Source organism: Haematobia irritans, chromosome 1 (genome assembly GCF_050003625.1).
Source record: "Haematobia irritans isolate KBUSLIRL chromosome 1, ASM5000362v1, whole genome shotgun sequence".
Taxonomy (NCBI): Eukaryota; Metazoa; Arthropoda; class Insecta; order Diptera; family Muscidae; genus Haematobia; species Haematobia irritans.
The window spans coordinates 53,897,244-53,919,600 of NC_134397.1; the positions used below are offsets into that span (position 1 = coordinate 53,897,244).

The following is a 22,357-nucleotide window of genomic DNA, read 5'->3' on the forward strand; positions in this document are numbered from 1 at the left end:
TTACACTCATATGACCACAGAGGCCAATTGTTAACTCCGATTTAGTTGAAATTTTGCACAGGGAGTAGAATTAGCATTGTAACTATGCGTGCCAAATTTGGTTGAAATCGGTTCAGATTTGGATATATCTCCCATATATAGCTTTCGCCCGATTTACACTCATATGACCACAGAGGCCAATTGTTAACTCCGATTTAGTTGAAATTTTGCACATGGAGTAGAATTAGCATTGTAGCTATGCGTGCCAAATTTGGTTGACATCGGTTCAGATTTAGATATAGCTCCCATATATATGTTTTTCTGATTTCGACAAAAATGGTCCAAATACCAACATTTTCCTTGTTAAATCGCCACTGCTTAGTCGAAAAGTTGTAAAAATGACTCTAATTTTCCTAAACTTCTAATACATATATATCGAGCGATAAATCATAAATAAACTTTTGCGAAGTTTCCTTAAAATTGCTTCAGATTTAAAGGTGTCCCATATTTATTTTTTACTAACATTGTGTTCCACCCTAGTGCATTAGCCGACATCAATTTTGAGTCTATAGATTTTGTAGAAGTCTATCAAATTCTGTCCAGATCGAGTGATATTTAAATGTATGTATTTGGGACAAACCTTTATATATAGCCCCCAACACGTTTGACGAATATGATATGGTATCGAAAATTTAGATCTACTAAGTGGTGCAGGGTATAATATAGTCGGCCCCGCCCGACTTTAGACTTTCCTTACTTGTTTAATTGATAAACAAATATTGAGTTATTATATATATATATTTTTTTTTTAGAAAATTGAATTTTGAAAGTGCATTACTATAGTATTATTTTTTACAAATTTGGGAAGCCAATTTTTACCTACTTGCACTACTAAAATTTATTTGGGGGTTTTGGAAAAAAATCTAGAACAATTTGGGGGTTTCTTACTTAAGATTCCAAAATCACCTGGCAACACTGGTTTCGCTTCACAGTTTCGTTCTCTTGTGTTTTCATTCTCTCTGGAACTATATGTATCAGTGTTGCCAACCTTGTATAATATCACATTGCTAAAAGTCATTTGTTGTATTCAATTCGAATTTGTTCGTTTAAAACATTTCATTGCTTCACATTGACATTACTGATGAGAAGGATACTGTTACATTGGTTGCTTTTTACAGGTCGTTTAGTTTACGACTCCATGCATGAGGAAGAGTTTCGTTTCACTTTACCCACTCCAAGTTTTTCAAGTGTTTTCTTCTCTATATTATCAGTTGTCTTTTTCCAAGTTATCACCATACTGCTTGAATAATTATGATTTTTGCTATTCTTGTTGTCAAGGCGAAAGTAAGGCATTTCCTTTTCGTTTAAGCGATATCATAGTTACACGCAAAACAATGGTAATTGATTCCCTCCAAACTAACTTCACTTGTAACTTTTTCTTTTCTTGGAATCGGTCTAAAGGCACTCAAAAAAAGTTCTAAAGATCCATGTGAACTTTTTCCTTAAGGATTTTGGTGTTGATTTCGAGCCAAAAATGCTGCTTCTTTAAAATAAGCGCATTTTTGAGCGACCTGTCTACACTCAACAAAATGTTTACAACGTACAAAATGTCTTCTTAATTCCAAAAAAACTTTAAACCAAAGATGCTAAATCCTCAAAATAAGTCTTAACATATATTTGAAGCGCTTCTAAAATTTAAAGATTCAATATTTCAGTTAATTTAAGGACGATTTCTTTATATAAAAAATGTGTTTCTTTACTTTAAGGAAAATTGCCCTTAGTTCATAGATAACATATACGACTTTAACCGAGGGACGCACAAAAAAAAAATTTAAGCAACTTTATCTTAATTAAAATTTCATTATTTTAAAGAAATTTGTCCTTAGTAATTTGTAAATTGCGCATCCTAAAATTTAGGCTGCGTAATCTTTAATATTACTTTAATATTTTTTCATTGTAGGATCCATAAAATTAAAATTTGAATACAGTTCTCATTTTCATTCCCTTTTCGCGGTTATTTATAAAGACTTCCAAACATATGCTAGTTTAAAAAATTTAAATTATAACGGATACTTCAAAGTAAAAAATGTTTTCTTATGCAAAAAAAAAAAACTTTAAACCAAAGATGCTAAATCCTCAATAGAAAACATAGCCTATATTTGAAGCGTTTTTATCTTAAATCTAAAGATTCAATATTTCAGTAAATTTAAGGACGATTTCTTTAAATCAAAAAATGCGTTTATTTACTTTAAAGAAAACTTGCCTTAGTTCAAAGATATACGACTTTAACCGAGGGACGCAAACATTTTTTTTGAAGCGACTTTATCTTAATTAAAATTTCATTATTTTAAAGAAATTTGTAAATTGCGCATCCTAAAACTTAGGTTGCGTAATCTTTAATATTACGTAAATATTTTTTTCAGTATAGGATCCATAAAATTAAAATTTGAATACAGTTCCCATTTTCATTCTCTTTTCGCGGTTATTTATAGACTTCCAAACATGTGCTAGTTTAAAAATTTTAATTATAACGGATACTTCGAAGTAAAAAATGTTTTCTTAATTCAAAAAAAAACTTTAAACCAAAGATGCTAAATCCTCAATAGAAAACATAGCCTATATTTGAAGCGTTTTTATCTTAAATCAAAAGATTCAATATTTCAGTAAATTTAAGCACGATTTCTTTAAATCAAAAATGCGTTTATTTACTTTAAAGAAAACTTGCCTTAGTTCAAAGACCATGCGACTTTAACGGAGAGACGTAAATTTACAAAATTTGTGTCCTAAATTTAATGAAGCAAATTTTCGAAGCAAAGATTATAAACTTTATCTTAATTAAAATTTCATTATTTTAAAAAAATTTGTCCTTAGTAATTTGTAAATTGCGCATCCTAAAATTTAGGTTGCGTAATTTTTATATTACGTAAATATTTTTTTCAGTGTAGGATCCATAAAATTAAAATTTGAATACAGTTCTCATTTTCATTAATTTTCATTCTCTTTTCGCGGTTATTTATAAAGACTTCCAAACATGTGCTACTTTAAAAATCTAAATTATAACGGATACTTCGAAGTAAAAAATGTTTTCTTAATTCAAAAAAAAAAAAAAAAACTTTAAACCAAAGATGCTAAATCCTCAATAGAAAACATAGCCTATATTTTATCTTAAATCTAAAGATTCAATATTTCAGTAAATATAAGCACGATTTCTTTTAATCAAAAATGCGTTTATTTACTTTAAAGAAAACTTGCCGTAGTTCAAAGATATACGACTTTAGCGGAGGGACGCAAATTTCCAAAATTTGTGTCCTAAATTTAACAAAAAAAATTTTTTTTTGAAGCAAAGATTATAAACTTTATTTTAATTAAAATTTCATTATTTTAAAAAAATTTTGTCCTTAATATTTTGTAAATTCCGTATCCTAAAATTTAGGTGTGCATTCTTTAATATCACGTAAATATTTTTTCAATGTGGGAGCTATATCTAAATCTGATTCGATTCGGGTGAAAATTATCACTTCAAAATTATATTCTTATAGAAAATTTTGTCAAAATTTTATTTCTATAGAATATTTTGTCAAATTTTTATTTCTATAGAAAATTTTGTCACAATTTTATTTCTATAGAAAATTTTGTCACAATTTTATTTCTATAGAAAATTTTGTCAAAATTTTATTTCTATAGATAATGTTGTCAAAATTTTATTTCTATAGAAAATGTTGTCACAATTTTATTTCTATAGAAAATTTTGTCAAAATTTTATTTCTATAGAAAATTGTGTCAAAATTTTATTTCTATAAAAAAATTTGTCAAAATTTTATTTCTATAGAAAATTTTGTCAAAATTTTATTTCTATAGAAAATTTTGTCAAAATTTTATTTCTAAAGAAAATGTTCCAAATTTTATTTCTATAGAAAATTTTGTCAAAATTTTATTTCTATAGAAAATTTTGTCAAAATTTTATTTCTATAGAAAATTTTGTCAAAATTTTATTTCTATAGAAAATTTTGTCACAATTTTATTTCTATAGAAAATTTTGTCACAATTTTATTTCTATAGAAAATTTTGTCACAATTTTATTTCTATAAAATATGTTGTCAAAATTTTATTTCTATAGAAAATTTCGTCAAAATTTTATTTCTATAGAAAATTTTGTCAAAAATTTATTTCTATAGAAAATTTTGTCAACATTTTATTTCTAAAGAAAATTTTGTCACAATTCTATTTCTATAGAGATTTTGTCAAAATTTTATTTCTATAGAAAATTTTTTCACAATTTTACTTCTATAGAAAATTTTGTCACAATTTTATTTCTATAGAAAATTTTGTCACAATTTTATTTCTATAGAAAATTTTGTCACAATTTTATTTCTATAGAAAATTTTGTCAACATTTTATTTCTAAAGAAAATTTTGTCACAATTTTATTTCTATAGAAAATTTTGTCAAAATGTTATTTCTAAAGAAAATGTTGTCCAAATTTTATTTCTATAGAAAATTTTGTCAAAAATTTATTTCTATAGAAAATTTTGTCAACATTTTATTTCTAAAGGAAATTTTGTCACAATTTTATTTCTATAGAAAATTTTGTCAAAATGTTATTTCTAAAGAAAATGTTGTCCAAATTTTATTTCTATAGAAAATTTTGTCAAAATTTTATTTCTATAGAAAATTTTGTCAAAATTTTATTTCTAAAGAAAATGTTGTTTGTCAAAATTTTATTTCTATAGAAAATTTTGTCAAAATTTTATTTCTATAGAAAATTTTGTCAAAATTTTATTTCTATAGAAAATTTTGTCAAAATTTTATTTCTATAGAAAATTTTGTCAAAATTTTATTTCTATAGAAAATTTTGTCCAATTTTATTTCTATAGAAAATTTTGTCAAAATTTTATTTCTATAGAAAATTTTGTCAAAATTTTATTTCTATAGAAAATTTTGTCAAAATTTTATTTATATAGAAAATTTTGTCAAAATTTTATTTCTATAGAAAATTTTGTCAAAATTTTATTTCTATAGAAAATTTTGTCAAAATTTTATTTCTATAGAAAATTTGGTCAAAATTTTATTTCTATAGAAAATTTGGTCAAAATTTTATTTCTATAGAAAATTTTATCAAAATTTTATTTCTATAGAAAATTTGGTCAAAATTTTATTTCTATGGAAAATTTTTATCAAAATTTTATTTCTATGGAAAATGTTGTCAAAATTTATTTCTATAGAAAATTTTTGAAGCAACTCTTAGTTGAAGAGAAATATTTTGCAAAATCTACCAAAATTAAGAATTCTACTAATCTACAAAACAATAAAAAATTTATCATTTTTTGTACAATTCTACCAAGTGAGGCAACCGGCTCAGGAGCCGGCTCTAAGCATTATTGCTAAAGACACCATATGTGTATTTCGTCTCCTTCTGGGCGTTTCAAATATATACACTATCCTATAATACTCTGTTCAACATTTGCGGACGAATGTGATATAGACAATATTCCTCTCAAAAATGTTGAGATCCTGTGATAAAAACTAAAATATCCGTTTACAACGTTCACATTTAGGGCAGAATAACTCTATATACTCTTAGAGTAATTCTTATGAAAAAGTACCAAGTGTCTCACGGTGCTTTTGGCAGTCGAAATGTATGAAAAAAGCACAAAAGTGTCAAATTTATCAACCCAGATCTGCAGATCGATTTATATGGGATTTATATCAAATATTGACTGATATGGGTTCATTTTTTGATTTAAAAGGAAAGACATACGAGCGTACGGATGGACTATATGGACTCAGAATTTAACCATCTCAAATCAACATTTCTATGCGTTACAAACAGAATCGGAACGTTAGTATATCCCCACCATATGATGGTGGATATAAAAATTAGCAGTTCTAATTAGAACTCAAGAGTGAACTGTGGCACTTCATTGTATTTATGTACAAAGGTACATTGTCAGGATAAAACTTTTTTTGGCCAGTAAAAAGAATTTTTTTGCCTTTGTCCTTACTCGTCCTAAAAACGGGTAAAGTTGCTCTAAAAGAAAATATTTTGTAAGAATGGACATTTTTCGTTTGTCTAAAATTTCGTTTAACAGAAAAGAAGTTTTTCTTCGGGCGTGGCGATTTTATTGTTGGCCGTTTTAACATTTCCGTCGTTATACAACCAAGTACTTGTATAACTCCGTACACTTTAACAAATGTTAATATTATTCCAATTTGTATATTGAATCTGTAAGCGTCAGATCAGTAAACATGTATGTGGAATATATTAAGATTTAGAAACGTGGTGGCATTATACAGCAACATTGTTGATGAAAACGCTACCGAATATTCGGTAGCGGTATAAGGTCTGTCTGATGTTATCTTCTGCAGACAGATTAACTTATAGTCGTGGCAGTTCGTGAAGAAGTCGTTGTACTTCAACTGATGGTTGTATGTAAATTCAGAAATCATGCAACTGATGTCTTGAGGACGTATATCTAATGTTCACATAAAGTTTTGATGGCCCTAAATTTTCTCAGTGTCTTCATAACCATTACAATGCCTTTTCATGCAATACAGTTCCCAATACGGAGTGATTCCGAAATGAATGTATCTCTAATAGTATTTATTAAGTAAACATTTTTCTGTTCAGTGTAGCTTACTTTTTTAATTTGTGGAAGAAGACTATGGTGCTGGTCTCGGTATTAATGACTTCGTGGGAGATGATGAAGGCTGTGGAATAAGCAATGACGACGAAATTGCAGATCAACAGCAAGATAATATCCGAAGAAGTACACGCAAAAAAATAATTCTTTCCTCCCAAACGAAATTTTAGACAAACAAAGTTCGTTTCTCATTTGCTTTTCGCTGTAAGGAAGTGTATTTGGAAGAAAAGTATATACTTTTTGTGATAAACGTTTATTCTTTTCCAGGATGTAAAAACAATTTCATAAAGACTAGCTCAAAAAAAAACATTATTTTCTTGCTAATTGCATTGTCCCTCACATCTTTCTCACATCCACGAGGATTTTTAGTTCTTAACACCTTTTCCTGTAATACCAACAATGTAGAAGAAATTATACGATTTTATAAATTTTTAAAATTTTTTTTACCTTTCGCCTGGACGGAGAATCGAACCGCGGACCATGCACATTGTAAGCCAACACACTAACCACTGAGCTATGTACCTGTTATGGTCATCAATAGATAAATATCCATATAAGTTATATTTATATAGCATAGCTTGCGGCGCCCACGAACCGAATAAACAAAGTTTATTTAACAGAAACAAACATTTAGTTTGGCACCGTGGAGCAGTGGTAGCTACGTCCGACTCTCATGCCAAGGGTCGTGGGTTCGATCCCTGCTTCGGCCAAAGTTTTTTTTTTTGCTTTTGTTTTTTTTTTTACATATATTCCAGATATATTCGGAATATTCCGAAAAAATGTTCAACATTACATTGTACTATATTAAATTTTGAACTGTAAAATGTGTCTTATTAAAGACCTAAAGTCAGAAAAGAACAGTGTTTGATATAAACGAAATGGACTGTGTTGTTATTTCAAAAATAACTTTTTTTATTGAAAAAATAAAAATTTTGAAACAAACGAATTTTTTTGGTGATAAAAGTTTAAAATTTTCGAAGCAATTCAAAAAACTCTAACAAAAGAAAAACGTTTTCGGTACACGTTTTCCAAACGTTTTTTTTCTTTGCGTGTACCCGACACAGCAAAATATCCTATAAGCTCTATGATTATATAACTGGACGCTGAAAGAGTCAACCACAATATTCTTGTCAAATACGAGGAAATAGTTCAAAGAAACGATTGCGAGAAATGGCAAAAGGCTATAAAGAATGAACTGCATTCTACGGAGAAAACTCGTGTGTGGCAATTGGTCAAAATTATTGCCAATACAAAATTACTGAAATCAAGATGGGCATTTCGTATAAAAGAGGACGATAATGGTAATTTGAGCAAATACAAAGTCAGGTTGGTAGTAAAAGGATACCTTCAAAAGTATGGAATAGATTATTTGGATACCTAATATGCGCCAGCGGCAAAATTGTCCACGTTAAGTACACCACTGTTACCACTTCCACCAACTGAATGTGAAAACGGCTTTCCTCCATGATGATCTTAAGGAAGATACATTCATGGAACTCCCAGAAGGTGTCAATAAAATTATCGGTATGTGCTGTAAACTATCAAAATCGTTATATGGTCGCAAGCCGGCACCAAAATGCTGGAACGATAGGTTAGGTTAAAGTGGCAGCCCGATTAAGATTCAGGCTCACTTAGGCTGACGACAGAGTGGGAGCGAGAAGCAAAGCGATGCTAGATGCTATAATAGTTCATACTATATCAATGGTATACTATGGCAGAGTGAGCGCGATATGGAACAAAGCGTGTTGTTTGTTTACATCCGTTTTTTCAGGTGTGATGTGGTGTTTATTTCCGTCAAATGTATTCCGATGAAGAATTTTTCTTGTCGCGAAATACTTTCAACGCATTTTTGCAAGAAAGAACGGAATTCATGAAATAAACAAAAGTAGAAAAAATAATGAGGAATTCCATAATTTGTACTACGAACTTAGAAACCACCCCGAGAAATCTTTCAATTATACCAGGATGTCAGTTAAGACATTTGACTAAATTTTGAAAAATATAGAATATAAACTAGAGAAATATTGGTTAAATTTTATAAAAACCACAATACTCCCCGCCGAAAAACTTAACATTGAGGTAAGATTAAATTTGATTAATATTTATTATTATATTTTTTATTCACAACTCACAAATATTGGTCACAAAATGATTAATTTCATGGAAATGCAAAACAAGATGTGAAAAGAATGAACCAAATACAGCCCAATACCGGAAAAATCAAAAAATACAAAAAGAAAATCAAACAGAGACAAAGCGAGTTCTTGCTATAAACCATTGCACAACACGCTTTCTCGCTCAAACTAGCATCGTCTCGCTTGTAGCTTCGCATTTACTCTGACATCTTTTGCGCTACACCATAAGAAAACACACACAGAGGTTTATAGCGCCATATCATAGCAACGCTTCTCGCTCCCACTCTGTCGTCAGCCTTAGACTATTCAGTCCATTGTGATACCACATTAACTAAAAGTACCTATTACATATGGACACTTCTAGTTTTAACCGTTAAACCTTCTTGATTATTTTTCTTTGTTGAACCAACCAGATTGTTCCAAAAACATTAGCAGACTGCTTAAGTTAACGTTTTCCAGATCCGCCAGTAATATGAAGCTATATGCTCAAAAAAGTAGCTTGCGCTTCACACAAAATGCAGGACACTCACAGAAGAGGTGTTTGATTCCTTTTCCTCCGCATCATGACAGCTCATACAATAGCCATTATACTTCGTGCCTATAGTTTTTGCAAAATCGCCTATCAGGCAGCGACCCGTTATAGAAGATATCAGGTGTGGTATCTGACGTCGCGAGAACACTAGCATATCTAGTGTCCGGTTTAAGTTTAAATGGGGCCATATTTGCTTGGTGTCGTTACAGCCCTTGCAATTCTCCCATCGAACATTTCCCATCATAACAGCCTTCTCACGCAGCATGAGCTTGCAGGTAGCCACGGGCATACCAACAGATTCTAGTTCCCCTGGAATATGTAAGGTAGTCCCTAGCCTTGCCAACTCATCCGCTTCGCAGTTCCCCGGTATGTTCCAGGCACCCATATTAGGTGAATATTGTACTGCTCAGCCATCTCATTGAGAGATTTGCGGCAGTCGATGGCCGTTTTCGAGTTGAGGAACACAGAGTCCAAGGATTTGATTGCAGATTGACTGTCTGAGTGTATATTAATGTCCACATTTTTTTGGAACATTACTTCTCAGCCAATTCACCTCCTCTCTTATTGCTAATATTTCAGCCTGAAAAACACTACAGTGATTAGGTAATCTTTTCGCTATTCGAAGTTCCAGATCATTAGAATATACTCCCAGACCCAATTGTCCATCCAATTTGGAGCCATCAGTGTATAAATCTATATATTCTTTATTCCCCGGGGTCTGTGTGCACCACGCCTCACTGTTGGGGATTAGAGTCTCAAACTTTTTGTCGAAAAGTGGACTCGCCAAAGTGTAATCCACTACTTTAGGCACATCTGGCATTATTTTGAGGACCGAACTGTGACCGTAACTTTTTTCAGACCACAGCGATAGCTTGCGCAACCGCACAGCCGTTGTTACAGCTGACTGTTTGGCCAAAATGTCTAAAGGCAATAGATGCAGCATGACATTAAGGGAATTCCTGTCTTGCTGAATGCGCCTGAGATACACAAGCACGCCATACGCTGAACTTTGTATAAACTTATCGGCTGGTGAAGTGCCGGCCACCAGACTACAACACCATATAGCATTATAGGTCTAACCACTGCCGTGTATAGCCAATGCACAATTTTTGGTTTTAGTCCCCACTTTTTCCTATTGCCTTTTTCGACGAGTGCAAAGCTACCGTTGCTTTTCTCGCCCTTTCTTCAATATTAAGCTTAAAGTTTAGCTTCCTGTCTAAAATAACGCCAAGGTATTTTGCACACTCACCAAAGGGAACTTCAATACCCCCTAAGGATATGGGCCTAACCGTGGGAGTTTTGCGATCTTTGCAGTACATGACTATTTCTGTCTTTGCAGGATTTACCCCAAGACCATTGTCTTTCGCCCATTTCTCAGTCATCCGGAGGGCCCTCTGAATAATATCTCTGATTGTGGATGGGAATTTTCCCCTGACTGCTAGAGCCACATCATCGATAAGTTTAATAACTTAATAATTTCACTGGGATTTACACGTTCAAAACACGATTACTGTCTTAATGTTAAAGTAGACAAAATTGTACATGTTATATTATATTTGGTCTTATAGGTCCACGATTTACTCATTATTGGGAATAACATGGAAAGTATTAATAATCTGAAAACGAGACTTGCGAATAATTTCGAGATGTCTAATTGTGATCCATGTTTTAAACATGTTCTCAGAATGAAGTTTGTATTTGAGAACCGGAAGCTTATAATATCGCAAGAACCCAGTATTAGAAAGGTACTGGAACCCAATAATAATACAAGAACCCAGTATTAGAAAGGTACTGTCAAGACGCCAATGGAGAAGGGGTTGCAACTTCAAGCAAATGAGGAAGAGCAAAAACTAAATCGTCCCTATCGCGAACTATTGGGCAGCCTGATGTACTTGATGCTATGTTCCAGGCCCGATATATGCTATCAAGTTGGATATCTAAGCAGATTCCAACAAAATCTACATTGACATCATTTGAAGAGAATAGCCAGATATCAAAAAGGAACGATTTCCACGAAGTTACACAGAAAAAAAATTCACGAAAATTTTTCCAATTAAAATTTTAATTGAGTTTTAAAAAATTTTCAATTAAAAATTTAATTGATTCAACAAATTTTTCAATTGAAACAAAAATCAATCACAAAAATTAATAGTATCAATTAATTTTTTAATAGGATCAATTAATTTTTTAATTGATACTATCATTTCTGTGATTGAAGACATTTCAATTAAAAACTTAATTGGATCAATTAATTTCGTGATTGAACCAGAAAAAATTTTTTTGTGTGTAGTACACACAAAAAAATTTCACGAAAAATTTTCCAATTAAAATTGTAATTGAGTTTTAAAAAATATTCAATTAAAAATTTTTTAATTGAAACAAAAATCAATCACAAAAATAATAGTATCAATTAATTTTTTAATTGGATCAATTAACTTTTTAATTGACCTTCAATTAATTTTTTAATTGATACTATCATTTCTGTGATTGAAGACATTTCAATTAAAAATTAATTGGATCAACTAATTTCGTGATTGAATCAGAAAAAAAATTTTTTGTCTGTATTCACTAAAGGAAATTCTGAGGCACTTATTGGCTACACGGATGCTGACTGGGCTTCTGATACAAATGACAGAAAGTCAATCAGTGGATATATTTTTAAAATGTATGTTTGTTCCGTCTCATGGTGCATCAAGAAACCACAAACCGTTGCATCTTCGTCTTCAGAAGCAGAATACGTTGCTTTAAGCCTTGCGACTGCCGAAGCGATTTGGATCAAGGGAATAATGCAAGACTTGCATGAAATAAACGAATCATATGTCATAAAAATTTCCGAGGACAATGGAGAATGCATTGGAAAAGCAAGCAATTTGGAAAGTAAACGTGTTAAACACATAGACATAAAAACACCACTTCGTAAGAGATAACGTAGGTTAGGTTAGGTTAGGTGGCAGCCCGATGTATCCGGCTCACTTAGCCTATTCAGTCCATTGTGATACCACATTGGTGAACTTCTCTCTTATCACTGAGTGCTGCCCGATGCCATGTTATGCTCAATGACAAAGGGACCTCCTTTTTATAGCCGAGTCCGAACGGCGTTCCACATTGCAGTGAAACCACTTAGAGAAGCTTTTAAAACCCTCAGAAATGTCACCAGCAGGAATCGCACCCACGACCTTGTGTATAGTAGGCGGGCATGCTAACCATTGCACCACGGTGGCTCCGTAACGTAATGAATGGTATCGTTAAAATAGATCCGATGAAAACTGATATGCAACTTGCGGATATATTCACCAAATCTACAGATGCAAGCCATTTTTTCAAGATCTTCAAGGAAATTGGATTGAGGGGGAGTATTGTAATACTTCACCCAGAGAAGGAATATGATCACCTCAAACATGTTTTAAGAGCAAAATGTTATTTTTGGGTGGTGACCATGTAACATGGTTTTCGCAATCATGTTATTTTCTCGGAAATCATGTATCTGATTTCGGCAAGCAGGTTATATTTGACGATGAGAAAATAACATTTTAGTGGCAAACATGTTACATGGTCACCATACAAAAATAACATTTTGCTCTTGAAACATGTTTGAGGTGATCATAACATATTCCTTCTCTGCGTCTTGTTACAATCAATTGGCTCAAACATGTTTTAAGAGCAAAATGTTATTTTTGGGTGGTGACCATGTAACATGGTTTTCGCAATCATGTTATTTTCTCGGAAATCATGTATCTGATTTCGGCAAGCAGGTTATATTTGACGAGAAAATAACATTTTAGTGACAAACATGTTACATGGTCACCATACAAAAATAACATTTTGCTCTTGAAACATGTTTGAGGTGATCATAACATATTCCTTCTCTGCGTCTTGTTACAATCAAATGGCTTTTCAAATCGTTTCAAATAATTTGTCATTCTGAAAAAAAACACGTATAGAAAATAAATACTACTTTTAAATTTTCTTGCGTATGTTTCAATTACAAGAAAAACTAAATTATTTAAACCAATAATAGAGTGTTTATGAATGAAAGCTCATCATTCAAGTGATTGACACAAAACCACTTCAATGAAATTTACAAAGTCTATAATGATGGTAGTAAATATCTTGTGAGATTTGTTGAGAAACTACAAAAAGGGCTAGACGACACAAATAAGCATTATCGTTTTCACTAATTAATTAATGGCAATAGATATTCAAGTTTATTTGCCATTACTGGCACAGTTGTAGGAATAGTGGATCTACTCGATTACCAGCGGACAACAACCACTCAACGATTGTGATCATAATTTTTATTGACTGCACATCGAACCTGCAGCAGCAACACTCTCTCTCTCTCTGCACCTCTCAATACAATTCGTTGCCGCCTACACAAAATTTAAATTTTTATTAATTTAAACTATTACAATATGTTGCAAACACAATAGATCTAACGAGATCGGTTGGTTGGCACCGTTTAAATGCCTTGTGAATGTGTAGGCAGATGCAGTCTGTCGTCTGACTGGAATTGACTGGCGTCAACATCGTTGGGATTAGCGTGGGTCGTTGATTGTGGCAATGATTGTAAGCATTAATTTTTGTTTTTATGTGGAAAAGTTTAATTAATATTTATAATTGTTTTTATATGCATAATATGCATTTTGTTCACAGAATAATATAGCAATAGTAACAATAAACTGTTTGGAGGTTGTATAAGGGGTAAAATCATATACATATTACATTCGAAAGATTGTTGGTTTTGAAAAAATTTCGATATATGATATCTACTCTATACTCAAGAAAAAAAATTAAAGATTTTGATACTGATCCAAAAATGGAATTTTCATTATTATTATTATTTTTTTTTTCGATATATTAACAAAGCCATTCGCGTATAAATAAATATCACTTTAAAAGTCCACATTCTAATAGATACTTCAATGTAACAAATCTTAACCGAAAGATACAAAATCCTCAAAACATGACTTAGCCAATATGAAACTATTTATACTCACTACCGTACACTGGAAAAATATTGTCATGAAGTCAATGATTTCATGTCTTTAAAATACGAATTCAAATTTTGTTTAGCATAGAAGACGCATTTCTCCCATATAAAGATTTTTCCTTGTCCAAAAATCGATAAACTTTTTAATGAAGTCGAATTGTCCTTATAATTAAGTGATTTCACTTAAAAATGGGTATCATAACATGAAAGAAAAAATGTTTGAGCTAAGGTCAACTTGACTTTAATAATTCAGAAAAATTCTTTAAATTTAATGAAATTGTCTTTAAATTTGTTGTCTTTTTGCATCTTGACTACAAAACAAAAAATCGTTCAAATATGGGACATGTTTTTCAACACTTTATTTTAAAGGCGTTTTTTACTTGAAACATAGCATAATTTTTACTGAAAGTCGAGTCTTAATTTGGAAAATAAAGTTGTTGTTAACTCGTTTGAGGATATGAGGAAAACAAGCTGAAAAAGCGAAAAATTGAATTTATTCTTCAATAGTTATTGTTGTTTTTGATTTCAGCTTAAGCTACACTTGCAGTTTAGTCAATGCATGGTTTTAAGCTGAAATGAAAAACAACAATAATGATTGAAGAATAAACCAACAATAACAAAACAAAACGAAAAAAAAGTAAGGAAAGTCTAAAGTCGGGCGGGGCCGACTATATTATACCCTTCACCACTTTGTAAGTTCACATTTTCGATACCATATCAAATCCGTCCAATGTGTTGGATGCTATATGAATCCATACACATATATTCTGTATCTCTGAGCAGATCTGTACAGAGTTCTGCAATACTTATAGATTTTAAATTTAAGTCGGCTAATGCGCTGAACACAATGTTAGTAAAAAAATATAGGAAACATTTAAATATGAACCAATTTTGAGGCAACTTCGCAAAAGTGTATTTATGATTTATCGGTCGATAGATGTGTAATAGAGTAATAGGAAAATTTGAGTCATTTCGATAAGTTTTCGACTTCGCAGTGGCGATTTGATAAGGAAAATGTAGGTATTTCGGTCAGTTTTGCCTAAATAGGAAAAACATATATATGGAATCTATATAGAAATCTGAACCGATTGCAATCAAATTTCACATACATAGTTACTATGTTGAATCTACTCCCTGTGCAAAATTTCACGTAAATCGGATAACAACTTTGAACTCTGTGGTCATATGACGGAAAATCGGGCGAAAGATATATATGGGTACTATATCAAAAAAAAAAAACGTACTCCTTGTGCAAAATTTCAAGCAACTCATGGCAAAACTCTGGCTTTTGAGGCCATATAAATCCAAATCGGACGAAAGATATATATGGGAGCTATATCTAAATCGGAACCGATTTTAACCAAATTAAGCACACTTAACGATACTATTAAACGTACTTGTTGTGCAAAATTTGAAGCAAATCAGGGCAAAACTCTGGCTTTTGGGGCCATATAAGTCCAAATCGGTCGAAAGATATATATTGGAGCTATATCTAAATCTGAACCGATTTCAATTAAATTTGGCACAATTAACGATACTATTAAACGTACTCCTTGTACAAAATTTTAATCAAATCAGGGCAAAACTCTGGCTTTTGAAGCCACATAAGTCAAAATCGGATGAAAGATATATAGGGGAGCTATATCTAAATCTGAACCGATTTCAACTAAATTTGGCACAATTAACGATACTATTAAACGTACCCGTTGTGCAAAATTTGAAGCAAACCAGGACAAAACTCTCGCTTTTGGGGCCATATAAGTCCAAATAGGACGAAAGATATATATGGGAGCTATATATAAATCTTAACCGATTTAGCTGATATTTGGCAGTTTTTACGGGATTGACAAAACATTCAGATGTACAAAATTTGAAGAACGTCGGTTCATAAATACGTGAATTATTATCAAATCGGTGATAACTATATATGGCAGCTATATCTAAATCTGAACCGATTTTTTCCAAAATCAATAGCGATTGTCTTCTACCCGAAGAAAGACGTTATGTCAAATTTGAGGACGATCGGACTTAAACTGCGACCTGTACTTTGTGCACAAAATTACATATACAGACAGACGGACGGACAGACAGACAGACGGACATCGCTAAATCGACTCAGTATTTAATTCTAAGCCGATCGGTATACTAAAAGATGGGTCTATGACAATTATTTCTTGGCGTTACATACAAATGCACAAACTTATTATACCCTGTACCACAGTAGTGGTGAAGGGTATAAAAATGATATGTCTATAGAAAATTTTCTTAAAAAATTATTTCTATAGAAATTCAAAATTTTATTTCTATAGAAAATCTTGTCAAAAATGTATATCTATGGAAAATTTTATTTCGTCACAATTTAACAAAATTTTATTTCTATAGAAAATTTTGTCCAAATTTTATTTCCATAGAAATTTTTGTCAAAATTTTATTTCCATAGAAATTTTTGTGAAAATTTTATTTCTAGAGAAAATTTTGTCAAAATTTTATTTCTATAGGTAATTTATAAAGTACATCTTAGTTGAAGAGGAATATTTTGCAAAATCTACCAAAACATCAAGAATTCGACCAATCTTCCAAACAATAAAAAAATCTACCAATTGTGGTAGAAGTCTACCAACTGTGGCAACCGTGGACACAATACGTTCGCCAATCCATTTGTAACACGTCGAAATATCCATTTCCTACTACAGTGAAACCTCTCAAACCTGGACACTCTGAAAACTGGACACCTCCCAAACATGGGCAGTTTGCTATATTAACACATTAAAATTAAACTCTCATACCTGGACACCTCTTAAAGGTGGACAAAATTTAGGCGACCATGGGTGTCCACCTTTCAGAGGTTTCACTGTATATAACATCTATATGTTCTTTATCAGGGAGAAATTCTACAAGCTGAGAAGGAATATGATCCACACAAATATGTTTCAAGAGAAAAAATTGTTTTGTTGTTTTGTTTTTTGGACAAGGAAAATGGAACATTTTTGTCGCAAAAATATTATTTCCACTCCAAACATACAAATCAGAAACATAATTTCGGAGATATAGCCCTCATATAAACCGATTTGAATTCTTGGGCTCCTACACCAAAAACAAAAGTTTACTTGGATCCTTCCCTTAAGGATTTTGGTATTGATTCCGAGCCAAAGATGCGACTTCTTTAAAATAAAGACATTTTTAGGGACCTACGTAGCTTAAAATCTAGGATCAATAAAACTAAACCTAGAATACAGATCTTATTTATGGCATTTTCATTCTCTTTTTGCGATATATTAATAAAAACAAAGGCCACACAGTAAAAGATTCTTAGTTACACTAGCCCTAAATTTAACTTATATTTATTGCAAAAAAATATTTGCTAATAGTTGAATTTTTCGAAATTTTCCACAGTTTAATGAAATCTTGCTTTTTTTAAGTATGTCTTAACTATTTTATGAACTAAATGTGGGCATAAAGTTCAATGAACGTACACATCAGGTTTCTTTACTTTTAGGAAAATTTGCCTTACTTCAATTTGCCTCACAAAAAAAAAAAAAAAATATTGAAATAAAAAAATGTTTGTTTCTTGGTGTTTTATTCGATCTTTTTCTTTTTAATAAATGTCAATAGTTTTATTGTCATTTAATAAAACTATTGACATTTATTAAATAAAATAAAATTAATGTTCAATTTCTCTTAAAATGCATACTATTTATATTATATTTATTTTAATTATACTTTTGTTAGACTAGGAAAATATTCAAGTCATATTAACTCAGTTATCGTACACGATAATTTATGATAATTACACAAATTTTTACTTGAAGCCGTTTGTTTAGTCCAAAGGGCCATCAAAATAGAGCCAGAGAGAGATCAATTTTGACATATGAGAAAAAGAAAAATTGTCATTATTTGCTGGAATTTTTACCCATTAAAAATTTGCAAAGGTAGCGTTCAATTATAAATTGGCAACACTGAATGACGGTGACAGCACGTCTGTTTAGCTCCATTCTCCATTGCAGAGTTGCTCACTGAACTTTTGAATATAATACTCTGAGACGCTGATTTAAGAGAATATTATGAGTTGAGAGTTTCAATCACTAAAAACTTGCAAAAGGGTGTGTGACGTTGAGAGTTTCAAACGGATCTTTAGATTTTCCACGTTTACTTATTTACTTAGTGCCCAGGTATCTATTACAAACATTTTCATTTAATTGAAATTATGAGAATTTTTCTTATGTGAAATAAAAATGGGGTAATTAATTAAATTCCATTTTTACTATTGAAGTTTAATTATCTCTAATTAAATTGCCAACTAAATCCAAATGATAGTCTATGTATTTATAAGTGTATGTGTGTGTAGGGTGAAGGTATTATCTCACAAAAATTAAGTTCATAATAGAGGGTATCTACATACTATTGTTATTGGTTAGACATTCTGTTGTGGACGTGATGTTGCATTTCATCAATGTTTTGTATTTGAATGCACACTAAATGATGATTACGTTACGTTCCAGGTTCTCAACGGTACCGGTTTAATTTTAGTTGAAATTCTGACGTTCAACTGATAAGCTGAGAGAATATTACCTACGAAACACATATATAATAAAGATTGATTTCTTTTTTCGAAATCAATGAAAGTATTATTGCATTTACAAAATATCTACAATACATTTCTATTCAATATTACATTTTATATACAATTATGGATTTGTAATATTTTATAGTGAAAAGGTTAATATTTTGATAATGATGGCTGTGGTTACACCTTAGGTTAGGTTGGAATTACAATAAAACATAAGTAACACCTTTTGTGATGCATTAAATTTTACATTATGAACGGGTATATGAATTTGTACCGATTCCTCTATATAGAATTTCTGTTTTTTTTTTTAGTGTATGGTTTTTTTTCTCCCTTAAATCGAATTTTCGATAAAAGCCTCTACCGCAGGGATGATAAATAATGTTGACGAAAAAGTACTAAAAATGTACTTTTCCAAGCCAAAAGGTCCTAAAATTACATAATATCAAATTTAAAGACTATTGTAAAAGTATACGTATATTTAAATCTAAACCGATTTGGAAAATTTTTTAGTTTTTTCTAAAATAAATCTTATTTTGCAAATTTTATTTTTATAGAAAATTTTGTCAAAATTTTATTTCTATAGTAAATTTTGTCAACATTTTATTTCTATAGTAAATTTTGTCAACAATTTATTTCTATAGAAAATTTTATCAAAATTTTATTCCTATAGAAAATTTTGTCAAAATTTTATTTTGATAGCAGATTTTGTCAAAATTATATTTCTATAGAAAATTTTGACAAAATTTTATTTCTATAGGAAATTTTCTCAAAATTTTATTTCTATAGGAAATTTTCTCAAATTTTTATTTTTATAGAAAATTTTGTCAAAATTATATTTCTATAGAAAATTTTGTCATAAATTTATTTCTATAGAAAATTTTGTCAAAATTTTATTTCCAAAGAAAATTTTGCAACACTTTATTTCTATAGACAATTTTATCAAAATTTTATTTCTATAGAAAATTTTGTCAAATTTTCATTTTTATAGAAAATTTTGTCAAAATTATATTTCTATAGAAAATTTTGACAAAATTTTATTTCTTTGGAAAATGTTGTCAAAATTTTATTTTTATAGAAAATTTTGTCAAAATTTTATTTAGTCAAAATTGCATTTCTATAGAATTTTTTTTTTATATTTTACTACTATAGGAAATTTTGTCAAAATTTTATTCCTATGGAAATTTTGTCAAATTTTTATTTTTATAGAAAATTTTGTCAAAATTATATTTCTATAGAAAATTTTGATAAAATTTTATTTCCGTAGAAAATTTTGTCAAAATTGCATTTCTATAGAAAATTTTGTCAAAATTTTATTTTGAAAAATTGCATTTCTATAGAAAATTTTGTGAAAATGTTATTACTATAGGAAATTTTGTCAAAATTTTTCCAGCATTTTATTTCTTTAGAAAATTTTGTCGAAATTTTCTTTCTGTAGAAAAGTTTGTCAAAATTTTATTACTATAGAAAATTTTGTCAAAATTTTATTTCTATAGGAAATTTTGTCAAAATATTATTTCTATTGAAAATTTTGTCTAAATTTTATTTCTATAGAAAATTTTGTCAAAATTTTATTTCCAACGAAAATTTTGTCAACAATTTATTTCAATAGAAAATTTTATTCCTATAGAAAATTTTGTCAAATTTTTATTTTTATAGAAAATTTTGTCAAAATTATATTTCTATAGAAAATTTTGACAAAATTTTATTTCTATAGAAAATGTTGTCAAAGTTTTAATTCTATAGGAAATTTTGTCAAAATATTATTTCTATAGAAAATTTTGTCTAAATTTTATTTCTATAGAAAGTTTTGTTAAAATTTTATTTCCAAAGAAAATTTTGCCAACAATTTATTTCTATAGAAAATTTTATCAAAATTTTATTCCTATAGAAAATTTTGTCAAATTTTTATTTTTATAGAAAATTTTGTCAAAATTATATTTCTATAGAAAATGTTAACAAAATTTTATTTCTATAGAAAATTTTTTCAAATTTTTATTTTTATAGAAAATTTTGTCAAAATTATATTTCTAATTATTTCTATGGAAAATTTATATAGCAAATGTTGTAAAAATATTATTTCTCTAGAAAATTTCGTCAAAATTTTATTTCTATAGGAAATTTTGTCAAAATATTATTTCTATAGAAAATTTTGTCTAAATTTTATTTATATAGAAAATTTTGTCAAAATTTTATTTCTATAGAAAATTTTGTCAAAATTTTATTTCTATAGAAAATTTTGACAAAATTTTATTTCTATAGAAAATTTTGTCAACATTTTATTTCTATAGAAAATTTTATTTCTTTAGAAAATTTTAACAAAATTTAATTTCTATAGAAAATTTTGACAAAAGTTTATTTCAATAGAAAATTTATGAAGAAGTACCTCTTTGCAAGGCAGCCACCGTGGTGCAATGGTTAGCATGCCCGCCTTACATACACAAGGTCGTGGGTTCGATTCCTGCTTCGACCAAACACCAAAAAGTTTTTCAGCGGTGGATTATCCCACCTCAGTAATGCTGGTGACATTTCTGAGGGTTTCAAAGCTTCTCTAAGTGGTTTCACTGCAATGTGGAACGCCGTTCGGACTCGGCTATAAAAAGGAGGTCCCTTGTCATTGAGCTTAACGTGGAATCGGGCAGCACTCAGTGATAAGAGAGAAGTTCACCAATGTGGTATCACAATGGACTGAATAGTCTGAGTGAGCCTGATACATCGGGCTGCCACCTAACCTAACCTAACCTAACCTAACCTCGTTGCAAAATGTATTCCTCTCATAAATGTTGAGATTCTGTAATAGAAACTAAAATATCCTCATTTGGGAATATGTTTATTTCTTCAATGTCCACTATTTATAATTATTTTATAATTTTTAGAAACGTCCACATTTAGGGCAAAGTAATACTATATAGAGTAATTGTGATGAAAAAGTACCAAATGTCTCGCGGTCGTGCCACTCTGCTTTTGGCAGTCGAAATGTATCAAAAAAAGCACAAAAGTGTCAACTTTATCAATCCTGCTCTACCGTCGAAGGTGAAAAGTTAGTGTAATATGCAATCGATAAGAATTTGTCATTTTGAATGCACTTCCATTGAAAAACCAAGAAAAACTATTGCTTATGATTTTAGCACAGCCTTCAAACCACCAACGAAAAGAACCTCAGCGGCGGTCAATTTTATATTGACTGCTTTCTTTTCTGTTTGTATTAGGCACCTAACGCTATGCCGTTGACGGCGAATTTAAAATGCCAGTCGCCACTGCAAATATGGGTCGGCTTTTATTTGATATAACTACAAAAATTAATTGTTGTCGAAATTAAAATAAAAACAATCTTAAAATATGAATGTCTTAAATGTCAAAATAAAAATAAAAACGGACAATTTATGTTTTACGTATATAGTAGTATTATTCCCTCTCAATATAGTGCTGCTCAAGTAAATAATGAAAGCGTTTTGCGCGATTAGATAAAATATTTACGAACATAGTATACAACAATACATTGAAGCTAAGTCAAATG

General features: G+C 30.2%; 2 protein-coding genes across 2 annotated transcripts in view; one reads left to right on the forward strand and one right to left on the reverse strand.

Moving 5' to 3' along the window:
• Positions 1-22,357, reverse strand: part of cic (Putative transcription factor capicua) — a 134,368-nt gene that overhangs the window by 70,428 nt on the left and 41,583 nt on the right. The gene's annotated exons all lie outside the window — the stretch shown is intronic.
• LOC142225084 (uncharacterized) lies at positions 11,092-21,742 on the forward strand. The gene is made up of 3 exons (XM_075294857.1): positions 11,092-11,227; positions 11,861-12,202; positions 21,717-21,742. The coding sequence occupies exons 1-3, from the start codon at positions 11,092-11,094 to the stop codon at positions 21,740-21,742; spliced, it is 504 nt and encodes a 167-aa protein (XP_075150972.1).

What these genes read in the sequence shown, in the direction of transcription:
- LOC142225084 (XM_075294857.1), top strand. Translation starts at nt 11,092, where the DNA reads ATGGAGAAGGGGTTGCAACTTCAAGCAAATGAGGAAGAGCAAAAACTA. An exon ending in CTATCAAGTTGGATATCTAA is followed by an intron (nt 11,228 to 11,860) that starts GCAGATTCCAAC and finishes TATTCACTAAAG; the next exon opens with GAAATTCTGAGGCACTTATT. An exon ending in AGACATAAAAACACCACTTC is followed by an intron (nt 12,203 to 21,716) that starts GTAAGAGATAAC and finishes TATAATTTTTAG; the next exon opens with AAACGTCCACATTTAGGGCA.